At 50.0% G+C, this 17,497-nt stretch overlaps 1 protein-coding gene across 10 annotated transcripts; it reads left to right on the top strand.

Annotated features, from left to right (window-relative positions):
• The first annotated feature begins 675 nt into the window (after window positions 1-675).
• Window positions 676-17,456, top strand: DCAF11 (DDB1 and CUL4 associated factor 11). 10 transcript variants are annotated; one of them, XM_083472687.1, is made up of 15 exons: window positions 676-931; window positions 1,832-2,065; window positions 4,837-4,964; window positions 5,103-5,224; window positions 5,410-5,474; window positions 5,569-5,669; window positions 6,621-6,767; window positions 6,878-6,932; window positions 7,014-7,082; window positions 8,151-8,208; window positions 10,533-10,718; window positions 11,852-12,005; window positions 12,112-12,264; window positions 13,854-13,960; window positions 16,064-17,456. In XM_083472687.1, exons 2-15 carry the CDS (start codon window positions 1,917-1,919, stop codon window positions 16,178-16,180), a joined length of 1,611 nt encoding a protein of 536 aa, XP_083328813.1. In that variant the 5' UTR covers window positions 676-931; window positions 1,832-1,916; the 3' UTR covers window positions 16,181-17,456. The 10 variants fall into 10 exon arrangements, with proteins under 10 accessions (XP_083328813.1, XP_083328811.1, XP_083328814.1 ...); XM_083472685.1 differs by having other exon boundaries at window positions 721-931; window positions 1,832-2,042; XM_083472688.1 differs by having other exon boundaries at window positions 839-960.
• The last annotated feature ends 41 nt before the right edge of the window (window positions 17,457-17,497 follow it).

The raw sequence follows: 17,497 nt of genomic DNA, 5'->3' as shown, positions 1-17,497 counted from the left end.
ATGTACACAGCCATAGTCTGAATACAGCACCATCAGTATGTGTGGTGCTTTAAGGAGCACAAGAGGGCAAGGTCCCCGCCCTGAAGAGCTTACAATTTAAAAGTTGAGATAGGGGGCCAATATATGAAGGGAACAGGGAAGGAAGTAGCCAATGGCTGGGGCACAGAGTGGTAGGGTTTTTAGCTGAAAGCGTCACTAGGCTTCTGCACACAGAGTTTGGCAGGATTCCAAAGGAGTTAGAGCATTCACACGTGCAGGTAACGCGTGAATACGTTTTGTGGGTCAAGAGATACTTAAGGCGCACAAGACGAGCAGCACATTTTGCATGAGGGCAGGGCAACAAAAGGCTCTGATTAAACACGGGGGTAGCCGGTCTACAAACCGAAGCTATTTGATTTTGAAACACCTGTGTTTACACTATAGAACTCGTAACCTGCCTTAGCAACGTCAATCATTTCACCAATGTCCAATCAGAGAGTAAGCCACTGCCCCGCCCCCCTGGAGCCCGCCTCTAGACCGAGACGTCAATCATCCTGCTCTGACGATAATAGCGGAGGTTACGCAACTAGCCCGAGCAATCGATCAAGCTACCGGGAACCAATCCGAGGGCGCCCCTTCGGCCAGCTGCCCGCCTTTCTTGCGAGTCATCCGCTTGCTCTGTCCAATCGGCGGCTCATTCACCTTATCGCCTAGTTTTATCGCTTAACGGTTCTTTCCCTGCCCCTCGTCTTAAGCGAGGAAGGAGCCTCAGCAGCCAATCAAGGAAGAGCAAGTCTTTTTAAAGCCCCGCACTCTATCCCACGTGGGGTGGTGAACGGTGGCCAATCAATTCTCAGCCGGCGCGGCCCGCCCTATCTCACTTCTCCACTCCGGTTAGAGGCGGCTGTCGCCTTAAGATGTAAACAAGGCCTCGCGCAGCGGCCGTTAGAGGGTGAGGAGGGTCTCGCGCTCCCGGAAAAGGTGGGGGGGCAGGCTTTTGATTGGACAAGGTGGACGCGCGGGGAGGGGGGGAAGAGCAGAGGGGAGCAGTTCGGTAAGAGCCAAGGTTAAACGCGAAAGGCGTCCTGATTGGTTGGGACGAGCGGGCAGTTGGGACAGAACGTTGCGGGGGGTGGCGGCTGCGGCGGCAGCTGAGCAAGAGTGTCCCTGCTCTATGGCGTCTGTTGATTGGAGGAGCCGTGAGCAACGGCCATGCCCATTGGCGGAGAGGGCTCAGGTGTCTGAAAAAAGTACTTTAATGGGTTCAGCAGGTCTACGAGCCCTTGTTTGGTTGCCTGGGGCTGTGGTATAGTCACGTAGAGGACGGGGTGGGTGGCTGGCTGACGTCTAGATAAGGGCACCTCGATATGGGAGCCGAGGAGCCCTTTCAGTATTGGAGGCTGTGATTGGTGAAGATGAAAAGGGGGTGATTTTTTTGGGGGGGACGTATAGCTATGGGAAGCAGTGGGCACCCCATGGAAACAAATGTTTGGCTTCTGGATGTGGGGTTAAAGTCTGCTATAGTGAGAAGCTGTGATACAATTTAATTTTTTTAAAGAGCAATACTTTTTAAATATTTAATGCTGTACTGTTTTTAACATTTGATTGGGAGCCGCCCAGAGTGGCTGGGGAAACTCAGCCAGATGGGCGGGGTATAGATAATAAATTATTATTATTATTATTATTATTATTATTATTATTATTACTTCTGAGTGAGGATAGATTTGATTGGTAAGAGGCAGGGAATCCTTCATGCAAAGAAGAACAAACGCTGTTCTCTCTCCCTCCTTGCCCCCCCCCCCATACTGCATACAAAGTTCTGCAATTAGTGGCTCAGGATTTTCCTTTTCAGGAAGGACTTGCTCCCTCCGTTTGGTTCCTGAGCTCCAGGAAGTGAAGAACACACCGGACACATACCGTGAAGAATGCCTTAAGACATGGGCTCCCGCAGTAGTAGCAACGCTGGCTCGGGGGGCCGGGATAACCAGGGGAGCTGGTCTCGAAGGGACTCGGGGATACTGCGCAGCGAGGAAGAGGACGACGAGGATGTGGATCTGGCCCAGGTATTGGCATATCTACTGCGCAGGTAACTCACACCCCCGCCCCACTTTTTAGTCAAATTAGGGATATGAGGGATGCCTCTCTGGCAGCGGTTGGTGTTCCAGACTCGTGCAGAATCTCAAGGAAGGAAGAGGAAGGGAATTTGTTATGCCTTTTCTGTCTGGTCCATTAATCTGAACAAAGAAAACTCAGTCCTCTCAGTAAGTGGAATCTGCTGGCGTGGAGACTCATGAGACCCTACTGGAAAATCCAGTCTCAGCTGATTTCTCACAGAGCTAGGATTTTGAAGATATGTGTGTCTGGGAATGAATTCGTGCATGGATTCAAGGAGATGGGATGGTGATTAAGGATCCAGGGAGCGTAACTGAGTGTACAGACTTCCTTGACGCCTTGTTAAAAAACACAGAAGCAAAATAGTTTGGAAGTGTGGAAATAAGGGTCACAGTCCAGGTTTATGTTGTACAAATCAGCCGGGATGCAGTCTCAGTTGTAAGGGGGTCGAACCAGAATTTAACTGTGTGTTGCTGGATCTCAGCATGTGCCATGGCTGCTTTTCTAAAAGTAGAGGGGTTTTTGTATTTTCTTGTGCAGAAGTTGTTCAGGGCCATACTTCTTTGTATGCTCATGATGTTAAAATTCTCAGTTGTCTACCTATTGCGCAGGATGAGATGATCCAAAGTTTTGACGCATAACATCATAGTTTTATAAATTTATTCAAGAAAAGTGAAGGTTTCCTCATCTGTGGCTTCTTTATCCCTGTTTCTGATGTCACCTTAGGTAGGCCGCAAAACACTTCGGAATACTTTAAAAATATTTATAGCCAACCCTACACCAAATATTCTGGTTGGCTTTGTCCAATTATGCATGCACAAAAGAGATTCCTGATACCGTTTTGATAGTAAGTTTTTTGGGTGGTTAAGACAAAAGGAGATTGTGGAGTGCTCCAAAAGTACCCCTCTAAAATAGGTGAATGAATGAGCAGTAAAATGGCAAGTGCAATTCAATGCACACAGTATAAGTGATGCACATTGGGGCAAAAAAATCATATCTTCACATATACAGTTAGGAGGATTGAGCTTCTGGTGACTATCCAGGAGATAGTTGGTCGTAGTGGATAGTTTGGTGAAAACATTGGCCCAGAGTGTGACTGCTGTGAAAAGGTGATTGCATGTTAGGGGTTGTTTGGCAAGGAATTGAAAATAAGGCTGCCAATATCTGTAATGACCACTCTTAGAATTCTGTGTGCAGTTCCCTCACCTCAGAAAGGATACTGTAGAGCTGGAAAAGCTTCAGAAAGGGGCAAGTAAAATGATTCTGGAGTTGGAGCAATTCACCTATGAGGAAAAGCTGCAACACTTGGGGTTTTTTAGTTTAGAAGGAAGAAAAGCAAGTAAGCAAGCTGGGGACGTGATAGATGCGTATACAATTACCGTACTTTTCGCTCTACAGGACACACTTTTCCCCCTTCAAAAATGAAGGGGAAATGTGTGTGCGTCCTATGGAGCGAAGACGCCATAGCCCCGCGACCCTCTCCCGGCTGGAGAGGTGACACGCGGCTATGGCAGGAACCTCTACAGCCCCGTGTCACCTCTCCAGCCGGGAGAGCACGCGTGCGGCGCTAAAGCAGCCCCCCGCGACCCTCTCCCATCTGGAGAGGTGACGCGCGGCTATGGCAGGAGCCTCTCTGCTGCGCTTTTCCGCTGCTCCCTGACCTGCTCTTTGGGGCTGGTGGTGGGCTTCCCCCCGCCAGCCCCAAAGAGCAGGTTGAAAGGAACCTGAAGCCTGGAGAGTGAGAGGGGTCAGTGCACACCGACCCCTCTTGCTCTCCAGGCTTCCAAGGTAAACTGCACCTTGTTTTAGAGCGGGAAAACAAGAGGGGGAAAGTTCTCCCCCCTCTGTGCAGCGCCTCCTGCCGCTTCACTGAAGGGGCGCTGGGCAGAGAGGGGGAGAATTTTTTTTTCTTGTTCTCCCCCCTCTAAAACAAAGTGCGTCCTATTGTCCGGTGCGTCCTATGGTGCGAAAAATACGGTATGTATGGTGTGACGAATAATACTACAATCCAGAGGCATCCAATGAACTGAATGTCAGAAGATTCAGGGCAGACAACTTCTTCACAATTATGTAATTCTGTCCCAGAAGAGGTGGTGCTGGTCACCAATTTGTGTGGCTTTAAATGAATTTGAGGCTGTCAATGGCCACTATCCTGAAGCCTGTGTTGTAGTACTACTTTGGGAGGCCTTGTGCCTCTGAATACCAGTTGCTGGAAACCGCAGGAGGGGAGGATGCTGTTGGGCTCAAGTTCTGTTTGTGGGTTTCCCATTGGGGCACCTGGTTGGCCATTGTAAGAACAGGATGCTGGACGAAATGGGCCTTTGGTGTGATCCAACAGGGCACTTCTTATGTTCTCATGCCAGTCTTGTTTCCTGAACTTTTCAGCCTTTGAATTGTTTTTGGAGCCTGTCATCTACTCAAGATTGACCCTATCGTTGGACAGTGATGTAGGAGCCTTAGACAGCAGGATATTCTCTCCATAGTTTATGTTTAAAATTTGCATCTCTGTTCCCATCTCTCTTAGTTGGCGCGCCCCTAAGCTGATCCTGAGCTGGGTAGGCGTCAGTTGAAATCATTCCTTGGCTGTTGTATTAAAACTTCCAAAGCTGCTTAGTGGGCACCTTCAGAGAACAGGAAACAAATAAATTTGGGGGCTGCCTCTCTCCATTCCCTCTCTGTGAGTTGTGATGTGGGGAGGGGCAAAATGAATTTGTAATTCCTAATACTTTCCATTTCTCTCTCTAGAGGACAATTTCACTTGATGCAGGGCGGGGGAGCAGCCAGTGTCCGTCTGGTCCAGACGCTCTCGGACTCGGACGACGACAATGACAGTGCCTGGGAAGGGCGACTTGGAAATCACTACAAACCTCCAGGTACTGGCCGGTAACTTGTTTTAATGTAAGAGAGTCTGAGGAAAATGTGAGGACGCCATCTGAGTATATCGGGCAACAGGGCAATTGGGGGCCTCGTTCTCAACCTGTCCGATCGTCCTCTCTTTCTTTTACTTGCAGTGGATTTGACGCCAGACACTCACGACCTGGAGTGCAACGAGATCAAAACACACATCCAGTTGGCAACAGGCAGGCTGGGCTCGGGAAAGACTGAGCATAGCATCCCTCGACTGCTTTGCAAGGTGCCCGTTCGCTTCTTGGGAATGCCAATATTAGGCTAGGAAAACAAGTGGTTCTCGTAGCTTAAAGACGCAGAGATCCACTTGAGGGTGGGGCTGTCTGGAGAGCAGATCTTTCAGTGTATGAAAACTGCAGGCAGAGCCTTGTTGAATTTTCTTTTCTTTTCCTTTCTTTCCTTCCACCACAGAGGGAGCGCGGCCTCTGCCACAACAGCAGCTTCTCTCGTGGGGAATGCTCCCGAGTGGCGTCACAGTGAGTATTTGGAAGAGAAGGTCTGGTGCGGTGGGTGAGATAATGATTTTAGGGGAAGAACCCTTTAATAACTCAGACTTTGCTCTTCTTCCAGCTTTCTCCCCAACCACTTGTCCTTCACTGATTCCTACTCCCAGAAGGCGTTCTGTGGGATTTATTCCCGTGATGGAAAGCTTTTTATGTCTGCTTGTCAAGGTACTTCGTAACACATCATAGTATTTGGCTTTTTTGCTTTTGTTCTGCTTTTCTGTTTTATTGTATCAACACATACTCTATTATAGTCATATACAGGATAATAAGAAGGGGGAAATAACATAAGACATATGTAAATTAATATTAGTGTAGCAGTTGGTTTTTAAACAATCCCTGCATGAGATCAGCTTCCGTCCTTGGCACTGAGGGCATCCTGGAATTCTCTTGTCTTGAAATTTCCTGTAGCGCAAGTGTTTGTGGTGTTTTGGGTACCAAGTGTCCTAGAATGCTGTCCTTCTGACCAGGAATGCTTTCTTTGCATTTTGGGAAACAGACAAGTGGCATTGTGGGTGGGCCCTGCTTCAAAACCTCTTAGTCCTCCATAAGATCCTGTGGAGCTTCTAATCCCCAGATACCCAAGCGTAGAATGATTTATTTATTCATGCAAAAACACCATTGCTGCTTAGTTGGTATTGGTGTTCCAAGGAAGAAGAAGAAAATCCTCTTATCCCATTGGAAAGGACAGTGTTGAATGTCCTCAAAGTTGGGTCCTTCAGACAGGTTGATCTGGATGATTTGCATCTTTACAGGGGTGCCCTCCCATCTCTTACTAATCCCAGATTCCCTTCTGTTTTCCAACAGCAGCTGTAGCTCAACAAAGAAAGTCTTGCAAGGCATGAATGGGGAAAGTGTGTCCCTTCCACCACTTTGGGTTGGACTACAACTCCCATCATCCCTGAGCAGACACCATGCTGGCTGCTGCTGGGAGTTGAAGTCCTGGGGGGTTCCACAGGTTTCCCATCCCTGATGCAAGCCTAACACCTTGGTGTTTTTGCCTCTGTGTTAAAGGTCCTAGTAGATGAGGACGCATTGACACATGGTACAATTAGCACACTTGCCTCTTTCTCTGTTCCTTTCCCCACGCTTCCAAACCACCCCCACCCCCAACTTCAGATCAGACAATCCGCTTATATGACTGCACTTACGGAGGCTTCCGGAAGTTCCGGAGCATCAAAGCCCGGGACGTAGGCTGGAGTGTCCTGGATGTTGCCTTCACTCCTGACGGGGCTCATTTCCTCTACTCCAGCTGGTCAGATTACAGTGAGTGGTGTTGGCATCTGGGAAAGGTGGGGGGTGTCACATCACAGTCCTTGACCCCCAGGATGTGTTAACTCTGATGCCCTTGACCTTCCCTCCCCCTCTCCTTACAGTTCACATCTGCAACATCTATGGCGAGTGTGATACCCACACAGCACTGGATCTGAGGTAAGGAGGGCACTCAGCAGCCACCCTATTTGACTAAAGAGACTCCTGGAGTGGTTTCTAACTCTCTCCTCCTTTCCACAGGCCTGATGAGCGTCGCTTTGCCGTCTTTTCCCTCGCAGTCTCCTCCGATGGAAGGGAGGTGCTTGGCGGGTACGTTAGCCTTTTGCCCAATCCCTTTACCCCCAATGCATAGCACTGGTTAACATTTTATCCAGGGGTGTGGAACCTTTCTTTAAAAAAAAAACCTGCAGGGGTCCGCATTCCTTTCTGAACAACTTCCCAAGGGCCACTTGCCATCTGCAGATGGGGCTAGAGGCAAACAGCAACGAAGCGGCAACTGTTTCCTTTGTACAGCAGGCTACTTAAACTCCAACATCCCACATTCAAGAAGACATTCCAGTCAGGAGCAAAGCACTTTGGTGGTGGTGGGAAATCAGGGCCATGAGGGGTGGCTTTCTGAGGGCCAGATAGTAAGTCCAGGGGCCACATTTGGCCGTTGTGCCTGAAGTTCCCTACCTGTGACATTGTCTAAAGCAACACCTGGACTTTGCCTAGGCAGACAAAATTTGGGTTCTTCTAAAACACAGATCTTCTGCCCTCTCTCCCATCCCCTATTTATTTCTGCTGTTTACGTACCATTTAATTGGCAAAGTTTCTAAGCGGTGTACAGAAAAAATATTAAAACGCATATAGTGGGTAAAATCAATTTAAAGTAATTGTAAAAAAAAACCCCGAGGAAACTTCTTGAAAATTCCTCCCGGAATAGAAACATCTCTGTCATGTGCCTGAAGCTTAGCAGGGAGGGGAGGGCTGTCTGATACTGGTCTTTTTGGCCAAGAGGATTCCGGGCTTGCTGTGCCATGTGGCTCTCATTCCATGTGGCCTCTGTGGAGCGAAAGGTGAAGCCCCTCCCATCAGCCTGGCTGGGGCCAGCTGCCCCCCCTTCCCTGTCAGTGCCAAAGGAAGCAACACGGACCCAAGTTGTGCAATGTTTCATTTTGTAAGCTGCCTTGGGGGCTTTTTAAAAGGTGAAAGTCAGGGTGGAAATACTCCAATTCAAGGGTGAAGTGTTGGAAATGCTTCCGAGGCATGCCTTTCTCCTGTCAAGGTGCTGCCTTAGGGTCCATTGACCAGTGTGGCTTCAGTGTCTCTTCCCAGCCCTCCTTCCTTGTGTTTATGTCTGTTCTTCCACCCACTCAGTTTTGGTTTTAAACCTAGGGCCAACTATGGCTGTGTCTACGTGTACGACATGGAGCAGAATAAGCGGACGCTCAAGGTACTTACGTTTTGGACCCTGCCACTCCTGCTGGGCCTCTCTGTTCCGTGTCTCTGGCCTCACCCACTTCCTGTTCCTCTCTCCCTGGGTTTTAGAAAGTGTGGCTGTTATGTGTGTGTGTGTGTGTGTTCTGTGCGCATACACAGACACACACACACACAACCTTGTTTCCTTTCCGGCCCTTTCAAGATTTCTCTCTGCAAATGAAAGAAAAGCCAAAGACGGTGAAATTAGAAGCAATTTCATAGTCATAATCATAGCAATAATTGCCCAATGACTTGAATGAACTTAAACGATAAGGATGAATACCAAGTCTATATTTATCCTTGAGCAAACCTAACAATATCTCCTCTCTGTGAATATGTGTTGTCCCTTTGCATTTCCACTCTAGTCCTTAGCCTAATGTTTCAGCCATTAATTCATTGCAGCTCCTTTCGTTGCTAGTAATAATCGTTTAGCTACTGTTGGAAGGTTCCTGGCTGTTTTGTAGCACATGGGACAGTGGCGGTTCCTTCCACGGTATCCCGACGCAGATAAAAAATTGAGGGGAGCAGTAAAGCAAAGCATCAGTCTGGCTGTCTGGAATTTTTCCGCCCCAAAGCCATAGGGATCCCTGGGATGTTGTAGATCAGCCCTTCCAAGCTGGGACTCTCCAGACGTTTTGGTCTACAACTTCCACCAGTCCCCTCCCCCAGCAGTGTGGTTGTAGTTCAAAATATCTGGCGGACCCCAGCTTGGGGAAGACTGTTCTAGATGTCTTTCCTTGAGCGTCCCACTGCCCATTCTGCCTCATCCCCTTCCCCATTTCTCTGTAGCGTGCCATGCTTCTCCAAGGTTGGCTGTCCATGTGTGTGTCAGCGTGTGATTCTGCTGCATCGCCATTGAGAATGGTTGCCTTGGTCAATCACATTCCGTGGATGCAGAAATGCAGTAAATCAGGGGTGACCAACTCCATAGAGAGTGCGATCTACTCACAGACTTAAAGACTAGCAGTGATCTACCCACTTTTGTGGAGTTCAGGTCAAAGTTGTTGAGCGTTTTTTAGGAAGGAGGAAGGCCCGGTTTTTAGGGGTTTGAAGTTGTTGAGCTTCCCTGGGGGGAGCCAGTGATCTACCACGGGACGCGGGTGGCGCTGTGGGTTAAACCACAGAGCCTAGGACTTGCCGATCAGAAGGTCGGCGGTTCGAATCCCCACGACGGGGTGAGCTCCTGTTGCTCGGTCCCTGCTCCTGCCAACCTAGCAGTTCGAAAGCACATCAAAGTGCAAGTAGATAAATAGGTACCACTCTGGCGGGAAGGTAAACGGCGTTTCCGTGAGCTGCTCTGGTTCGCCAGAAGCGGCTTAGTCATGCTGGCCACCCAACCCGGAAGCTGTATGCCGGCTCCCTCGGCCAGTAAAACAAGATGAGCACCGCAACCCCAGAGTCGGTCACAACTGGACCTAATGGTCAGGGGTCCCTTTACCTTTACCTTTAGTGATCTACCACAGACATCCTGTGAACTACTGGTAGATCATCTACCTGTTGAACATGCCTGCACTAAATGACTTGGCTTCAGCTGAGCCTGGCGACAGCCGGCCCCCTAACAAAGGGGCTTGGTTCTTTGGGCAAGTTGCCATTTACCAGGCCAGACTGGTCTGGTAGATGAGGTCAGCGTTCCCCACTTGGGCTGGCGGAAAGAGGGTCTTTCCTGTCGCTCCATCAACTGCTCCTTGTTCAAACCAGAGGTGCCAGGGTTTAAATTTGGGAAGCAGGTGCCCAGGCGCCAAGCTCCCCTTGAGCCCAGGAGCTTTCGATCCCTCGTGGCTCTCCAGCTCTTGTCTCTCGCAGTACATTAAAATACCATTTCGGTGCCCCCACTGCATGCCAGTGCACACTGGGGCCTGGCATGCCGCAGCCAGCCTAGGTAAAGGTACAGGGACCCCTGACCCTTAGGTCCAGTCGTGACCGACTCTGGGGTTGTGGCACTCATCTCGCTTTATTGGCCGAGGGAGCCGGCGTCCAGCTTCCAGGTCATGTGGCCAGCATGACAAAGCTGCTTCTGGCGCACCAGAGCAGTGCACGGAAATGCTGTTTACCTTCCCGCTGGAGCGGTACCTATTTATCTACTTGCACTTTGAGGTGCTTTCGAACTGCTAGGTTGGCAGGAGCAGGGACCGAGCAATGGGAGCTCACCCTGTTGCGGGGATTCGAAACGCCGACCTTCTGATCGGCAAGTCCTGGGCTCTGTGGTTTAACCCACAGTGCCACCCGCGTCCCACTCTTAGCTCTCCCATGGAAAATCCTGCTCCTACCTCTTGCGCTGAGTCCTCTGCCTTCCTCCAGATCGAGTCCCACGAAGACGACGTGAATGCCGTGGCCTTTGCCGACACCAGTTCTCACATCTTGTTCTCCGGGGGGGACGATGCCATCTGCAAAGTGTGGGACCGGCGCACCATGAGAGAGGATGACCCCCGGCCTGTAGGCATCCTGGCTGGCCATCAAGATGGCATCACCTTCATAGACAGCAAAGTAAGGCATCCTTTTCTCTCTCTATCATCGCAGAGGGCAGGAGGTGGAGTCTGATGGGGTTGGAAAGATTATATAGGCAAACAACCTTGAAACTCCCCCCCCCCAAAAAAAAAACTGCTTCGGGATCTCATTCGCAACATGTTCTGTGTGATCTGCTTGTTTTTATTAATTTTATCTATTAGATTTATTTACCACCCTACCCTTCATCAAAAGATCTCGAGGCAGTTCACAAGATAAAAATACAAGATAAAAACAAAAATAGTTAAAACACGAATAACAATAAAATAGCCCCTACTCCCGCAAACTCATTTAAAAGGCTGTAGAATATTAATCAGCCAAAGGCCTAGTTATTGTTTTTATTATTGTTATTTATTTACTTACTTACTTACTTACTTACCACCCTATACCTGGGGGTCTCAGGGTGGTTCACAGAATAAAGTCAACATATAAAACCACAAAATGCATAATAAAAATAAAAACAACAACCCAATAGCCCTCCCCCCCAAAAAACACATTTTAAAAGGGCATAGGATATAAATCGGATCAACCAAAGGTCTGGTTAAAAGGGAATGCTTTTGCCTGGTGCCTAATAGTGTATAATGAAGGCACCAGGCAAACTTCCCTGGGGAGAGCATTCCACAGATGGGGAGCCACTGCAGAGAAGGCCTTGTTCTCGTGTTGCCACCCTCCAAACCTCTCGAAGAGGCACACGAAGGAGGGCCTCAGAAGATGATCTCAGGGTCTGGGTAGGTTCATATGGAAAGAGGCGGTCCTTGAGGTATTGTGGTCCTGAGCCGTTTAAGGCTTTATAGTTCAAAACCAGCACTTTATATTGGGCCCAGAAGCTAATTGGTGTTGATACTGTCTGAAAGAAAGATCCACATGGTTCACCTCCACCTAAGCCCACAGCAGTCCAAGTGAAAACACAGTAGCACCTATATATTTGGCCATGCATTCCTTTAATATCATTTATACAGGATTCCCACGTTGGGGAGAGGCTAAAAGAGCTAAATTAAGTTTCCTTTAGAGAGTGAGTCTTCTGCTGTGGGACATCTGTACTACAGATATAGTCCTTGGGGACTATAGAGTGTGAAATATTCCTTTAAACTATTGTTCCCCACTCTTCCTCCTAGGGGGATGCCCGATACCTCATCTCAAACTCCAAGGACCAGACGATAAAGCTCTGGGACATGCGGAAGTTCTCAGGCCGCGAAGGGCTGGAAGCCTCCCGCCACGCCGTCACTCAGCAGAACTGGGATTATCGCTGGCAGCAGGTGCCCAAAAAAGGTGAGTCTCAGAGGATGGGGAAGGAGCGGGGACCCTAAAGCATTGGAGAGGCAGGTCTTACTCTCCTCTAACCCTTCCTCTCTCCTCTCCTTCCTCCCTCTGCCAGCGCGGCGGAAGTCAAAGCTTCCAGGTGACACCTCCCTCATGACGTACCGCGGCCACGGAGTGCTACACACGCTGATCCGCTGCCGTTTTTCGCCGCTTCATAGTACCGGGCAACAGTACATCTACAGTGGCTGCTCCACGGGGAAGGTGGTGGGTGAGTGGACTCGGGATGCGGGTGGCAGGGATCGGCCAGGGCAGTGCCACGCCGCCCGGAACTGGAAGGGCAGTGCCATGCTGGGCAGCAGTCAGAGGGGTTAAGCTTTGCCTTTTTGAAGGAGTGCGGCGTTTTGCTTGGGTGCAGGATTCGATCTCTTGCTGGTGGGTGGGGGAGAAATCTCTTAAGATGCACGTCCGCACGCACGTGAATGTTGTTTGAAAGTCCCTTCCCTTTCGGTATGGAGGACTCAAGGGAGAGAATGAAAGCAAAGAGAGGTCAGGCTGTGTCAATATGCTTGGGCGGTGAGTTGGATAATAAACCCAAGGGGAGGGAAAACACAGCAGAAATAAATGGTTGCCACATGAAGAAGCTGCCCAAAGTGGCTGGGGCAACCCAGTCGGATGGGTGGGGTAAAAATAAATAAATTGTTGTTGTTAAGAAGCTGCTGCTGCAGCAGCCTTTGCTCCATGAGCCAAATTTGCCCTGGCTAGGGTTAGTTTGACCTGTGAGACCATTTCCACCCCCCAGCCACGACCACCCAATCCACATGTGGCTTCATACAGTGCTAGGTGTGGGACAGGTAAAACTGCAAATGCAAAGGAACAGTTGGCAGACTTGACAGGGGTTTCAATCTGATCTGTGCAGAGAGGAAAGAAATTCCTTTGCAGACCATCGTCAGTCTGGTCTGCAAAGGGAAACCCTTCACTTGTTCTCATGGAGATGTCTAGTTCCACACCACCTGTTTCCTAGAAGGATCTTGGGAGCCTCCCATTGTTCCGACTATATGCTGTGCCCCTTAAATTTTCACTCAGTCTCACCCCAGTGTGTGAACTTGAAGACTTGCAAGCTCCTTGGGGCAGGGACCTAAATGGCACTATGAAAATAATCAATAATACAAAGTGTGGGCAGGTCCAATGCTGACATCTAAGGGATAAATGGGACGCGGGTGGCACTGTGGGTTAAACCACAGAGCCTAGGACTTGCCGATCAGAAGGTCGGCGGTTTGAATCCCCGCGACGGGGTGAGCTCCTGTTGCTCGGTCCCTGCTCCTGCCAACCTAGCAGTTCGAAAGCACGCCAAAGTGCAAGTAGATAAATAGGTACCGCTCCGGCAGGAAGGTAAACGGTGTTTCCATGCGCTGCTCTGATTTGCCAGAAGCGGCTTAGTCATGCTGGCCACATGACCCAGAAGCTGTATGCCGGCTCCCTCGGCCAATAAAGCGAGATGAACGCCGCAACCCCAGAGTCAGTCACGACTGGACCTAAAGGTCAGGGGTCCTTTAAGTCAGTGTTCCCCAACCTTGGGCCTCCAGCTGTTTTGGGACTACAATTCCCATCATCCCTGACCACTGGTCTTGCTAGCGAGGGATGATGGGAGTTGTAGTCCAAAAACAGCTGGAGGCCCAAGGTTGGGGAACACTGCTTTAAGGGAGAAATAGTGGTATCTGGAGCATCAATTCTTGCTGCAAGAGAGGATAGATAGCCCTTCTGATACTCCCCCGCTGCTATGGGAGGAGTGGGTGTCGTGGGGCCGGTGTGTTGCCAACGCTTCTCTGTGCTACCCTGTGGTCCTTTCCCTTCCTCCAGTATACGACCTCCTGAGCGGCCTGATCGTGACAAAACTGACCAATCACAAGGCTTGTGTCCGTGATGTCTGCTGGCACCCCCATGAGGAGAAGATCGTCAGCAGCTCGGCAAGTACTGGGAGCGAGGGAGTGGTGGGGCGAGGTGCTTGTGTGGTTAAGATGAATTGCTGGCGCTTCTTTCCTCTCGCCCAGGAACTTGTGTGTCTTCCCTGCCAGTAAGGTTGTGATGGCAAGGATGAAATTCTTCTCCTTCTCTGCCCTTTTCTGTGGTTGTTGCTGCTCGTCTTTTCCTTCTCAACAAACCCATCTGGCAGCGCCGCTTGACTACAGAGGGGCCCCCTCCTTGCAGTTTGAGGCGTGGTGGGCGAACCCAAAGGAGAAGGGGGTCTTCTGACTGGGGTGCCCAGACTGAAGAACGACACACCCAGAAAGTGCGCTTGATCAATTTCAGTGGCTGGCGAAGACTCACTTTATTCTAGCAATCTTTAATCAGCCTCTGGTGTGTTAACCGTGGCTTTTTCCCATCCTGCTATTGGGTTATATTTATGATTTTGCATTTTATGAATTGTAGTTGTGAGCCGCCTTGAGAACCCTTAGAAGAGAGATGTTGAAATATGTACAGTGGTACCTCTGGTTACATACGCTTCGGGTTACATAGGCTTCAGGTTACAGACTCGGCTAACCCAGAAATAGTGCTTTAGGTTAAGAACTTTGCTTCAGGGTGAGAACAGAAATCATGCTCCGGCGGCATGGCAGCAGCAGGAGGCCACATTAGCTAAAGTGGTACCTCAGGTTAAGGACAGTTTCAGGTTAAGAACAGACCTCCGGAACGAATTAAGTACTTAACCCGAGGTACCACTGTAATGGCAAAGTGTAGCATTTACAGTCTGTTGGCTTGTAGGCAAACCAGTTGGCGTTCACATGTGGGAGGAGCTGCCATCTTCCCTGCCCGCCCCCCCCCCCCCCAGCATTTAATGACATGGTGCGAAATGTGTTTGCTGACCATTGTTTTTGAAACTGGTTTGGGACCCAAAATAGCAGCATTCCCTTTGAAAAATAAATAAGTAACTAAACCCAGGAAACAAAACAAAAGCCAATAGCCAGAGCAAAATGTTAACCAGCCTTCCCCAACTTGCTGCCTTCCAAAGGTTTTGCACTGCAACTCCTATCAGTGCCAGCCAGCCAGCCTGGCTGCAAGTCGTTTGGGATGGGGAGAGCTGTAACCCCAAACATCTGGAAGGTACCAGAAGGGGAAGGCCTCTCTTACGCCGTTTCCGTACCTGCCAGCCCATGCCGCCATAATCTCAACTGGGGAATAAGCAGCAACCTCTGCGGAGATTGCCCAGGTGTATTTTATGTTGGCAGTGCAGCCAACATTGGCACAGCGATCTAGTGCAAATACAGTATAGCGAGATAAGAGAGCACTTAAAGCAGGGTCTGTTCAGCTGAACTTGGATTGCAAGGTGGGTTCCTGTTTGGGGGCAAGAGCCCTTACGAAGTATCTGGGCTGCAAGACCGAGAGTTTTGCAGATGAAATTCAGCCCCTCAATTTGGGCTGGGAGAAAGATGTTCAGTAGAGGAACTGGTTGGTTGTACAGTGGTACCTCAGGTTACATACGCTTCAGGTTACATATGCTTCAGGTTACAGACTCCGCTAACCCAGAAATAGTGCTTCAGGTTAAGAACTTTGCTTCAGGATGAGAACAGAAATTGTGCTCCAGCGGCGCGGCGGCAGCAGGAGGTCCCATTTAGCTAGTGGTTCTTCAGGTTAAGAACAGTTTCAGGTTAAGTACGGACCTCCAGAACGAATTAAGTACTTAACCTGAGGTACCACTGTACACCTGTCAATGGCTTTGAGCTTTCTGTCAGGATACGTGGGACTTGCTTAGCAGAAATGAGATGAGAACAGAAATTGTGCTCCGGCGGCGCGGCGGCAGCAGGAGGTCCCATTTAGCTAGTGGTGCTTCAGGTTAAGAACAGTTTCAGGTTAAGTACGGACCTCCAGAACGAATTAAGTACTTAACCTGAGGTACTACTGTACACCTGTCAATGGCTTTGAGCTTTCTGTCAGGATACGTGGGACTTGCTTAGCAAGTTCCTTTATTTATTTGTTTATGCATGCATGCATGCCTAGTGAATTCCAAAGCATTTGGTACACTCAAGGATGCTTTAGCAGTGATGACTATAACCGTCTTTCTCTTTGATCGGCAGTGGGACGGGAACATCCGGCTTTGGGAGTACCACCAGACGGAATACGACGAAGATCCTCGGAGGCCCCCTACTGCCCGAGAGCTGCGCCCCAGACCCTCAAAAGCTTCTGATCAGTAGCCTTTTCTATCTCTGCTCGCCACCATTCTCCAGTTTTGGACTCGCCACACGGTCGAGGGAGTGGGGGGGGGGGAAGCAAACCAGACCTCGCGCTGCCTGTGGCCTTGGGACATTTGGGTGGGAGGGCGGGCAAACTTCGTTGCGGGCGGTCTGCTAAGTGAAATGTAAGCAGGGCTCGGGGAGATGGGCAGCGTCTCGAACACGGCTCTTGGGAAGAGCCAGAATCGGATGACCGGCTGCAAAGGGGGGAAATTTAGGTAAGGAATTGTTAATCTGAACAACAGGCTAGTTTAGTTTATAGCGTCGCTTTAGGGTTCCGTGGGATTGAAATTTACAGTCCCACCCTCTTCCTGGTCTGTCATTTTTAATTTGAATTATTGGAAGGCAAAATCATGGATCATATCCTAAGAACTCTGGGATTTAGTTGGCTCTGGGGAACAACAGCTTGTAGACCCCTTCCTTCCTTCCTTCCTTCCTTCCTTCCTTCCTTCCTTCCTTCCTCCCTCCCTCCCTCCCTCCCTCCCTCCTTCCCCATGCCACCCCCCCTGGTGTGTGTGTGATTGTGTGATTGACTGACCAGCCTTCCACAGAGGTTAGAAAAGAGGGCTTTGCGTTCTTTAATTCCTTCCAGGTGCCATGTTGAGAGCTGAGATGTATCAGAGACTGGGATGTGAGGCCCTTACTCCCTCCTTCTAGGGGCGAGGGATACAGCAAGCCCCCCCCCCTTTTCCTCTGCCACGGCGGATGTTGGCAGAGTGCGAGGGGACGTGCCCTCCGTCTCTCACCCAGCAGCAGATAATTAAGGTTCCCTCTTCCCTTTCTAGAACACACAGGGCACATTACTTCCTGGGACGCTGCTTCTGGGGACCCTTCGCCATTTGTCTGATTGAGAAATGACAGCGTAGGGGTCATAGCAGGGCTTGATATTTTGCGGGGCGGGGTCTTTGCCCCTGGAAGATGCTGTGTGGTCAGCCTGGCCCCTGCCTCCCAGATCTTCCCCATTGCCTCTACTCCCCCGCCCCCGGCCTTTCTTTTAGTCTCCTCAAGCGGCAGGTGGCTTGAAAAGGGAGGCGGGCGGAAATCCTCTTCTACATCCCTTCCTCAAACTGTATTTCCCCGTTTGCCATGGGGAGCTGGGTGTCCCGGGAGGCTCCCTTTCTGCCCATTGGCCCCCCCCTCTGGGATACTTCCTGCTCCTCTCCCATTTGGGGGGGGGGTATCCCATCAGCTGCGCCTCTGATGCTGGAGTGGTGATGGTAAGGTTTGTTTTGTTTTGTTTTGAAACAATAAAATATCTGGAGGTTTTTTGTTTTAAGT

Source organism: Podarcis liolepis (assembly GCF_965112155.1).
Source record: "Podarcis liolepis genome assembly, chromosome: 13".
Taxonomy (NCBI): domain Eukaryota; kingdom Metazoa; phylum Chordata; class Lepidosauria; order Squamata; family Lacertidae; genus Podarcis; species Podarcis liolepis.
Note: the sequence above shows the minus strand (reverse complement) of the source record. Positions and strands in the feature narration are given on the sequence as shown.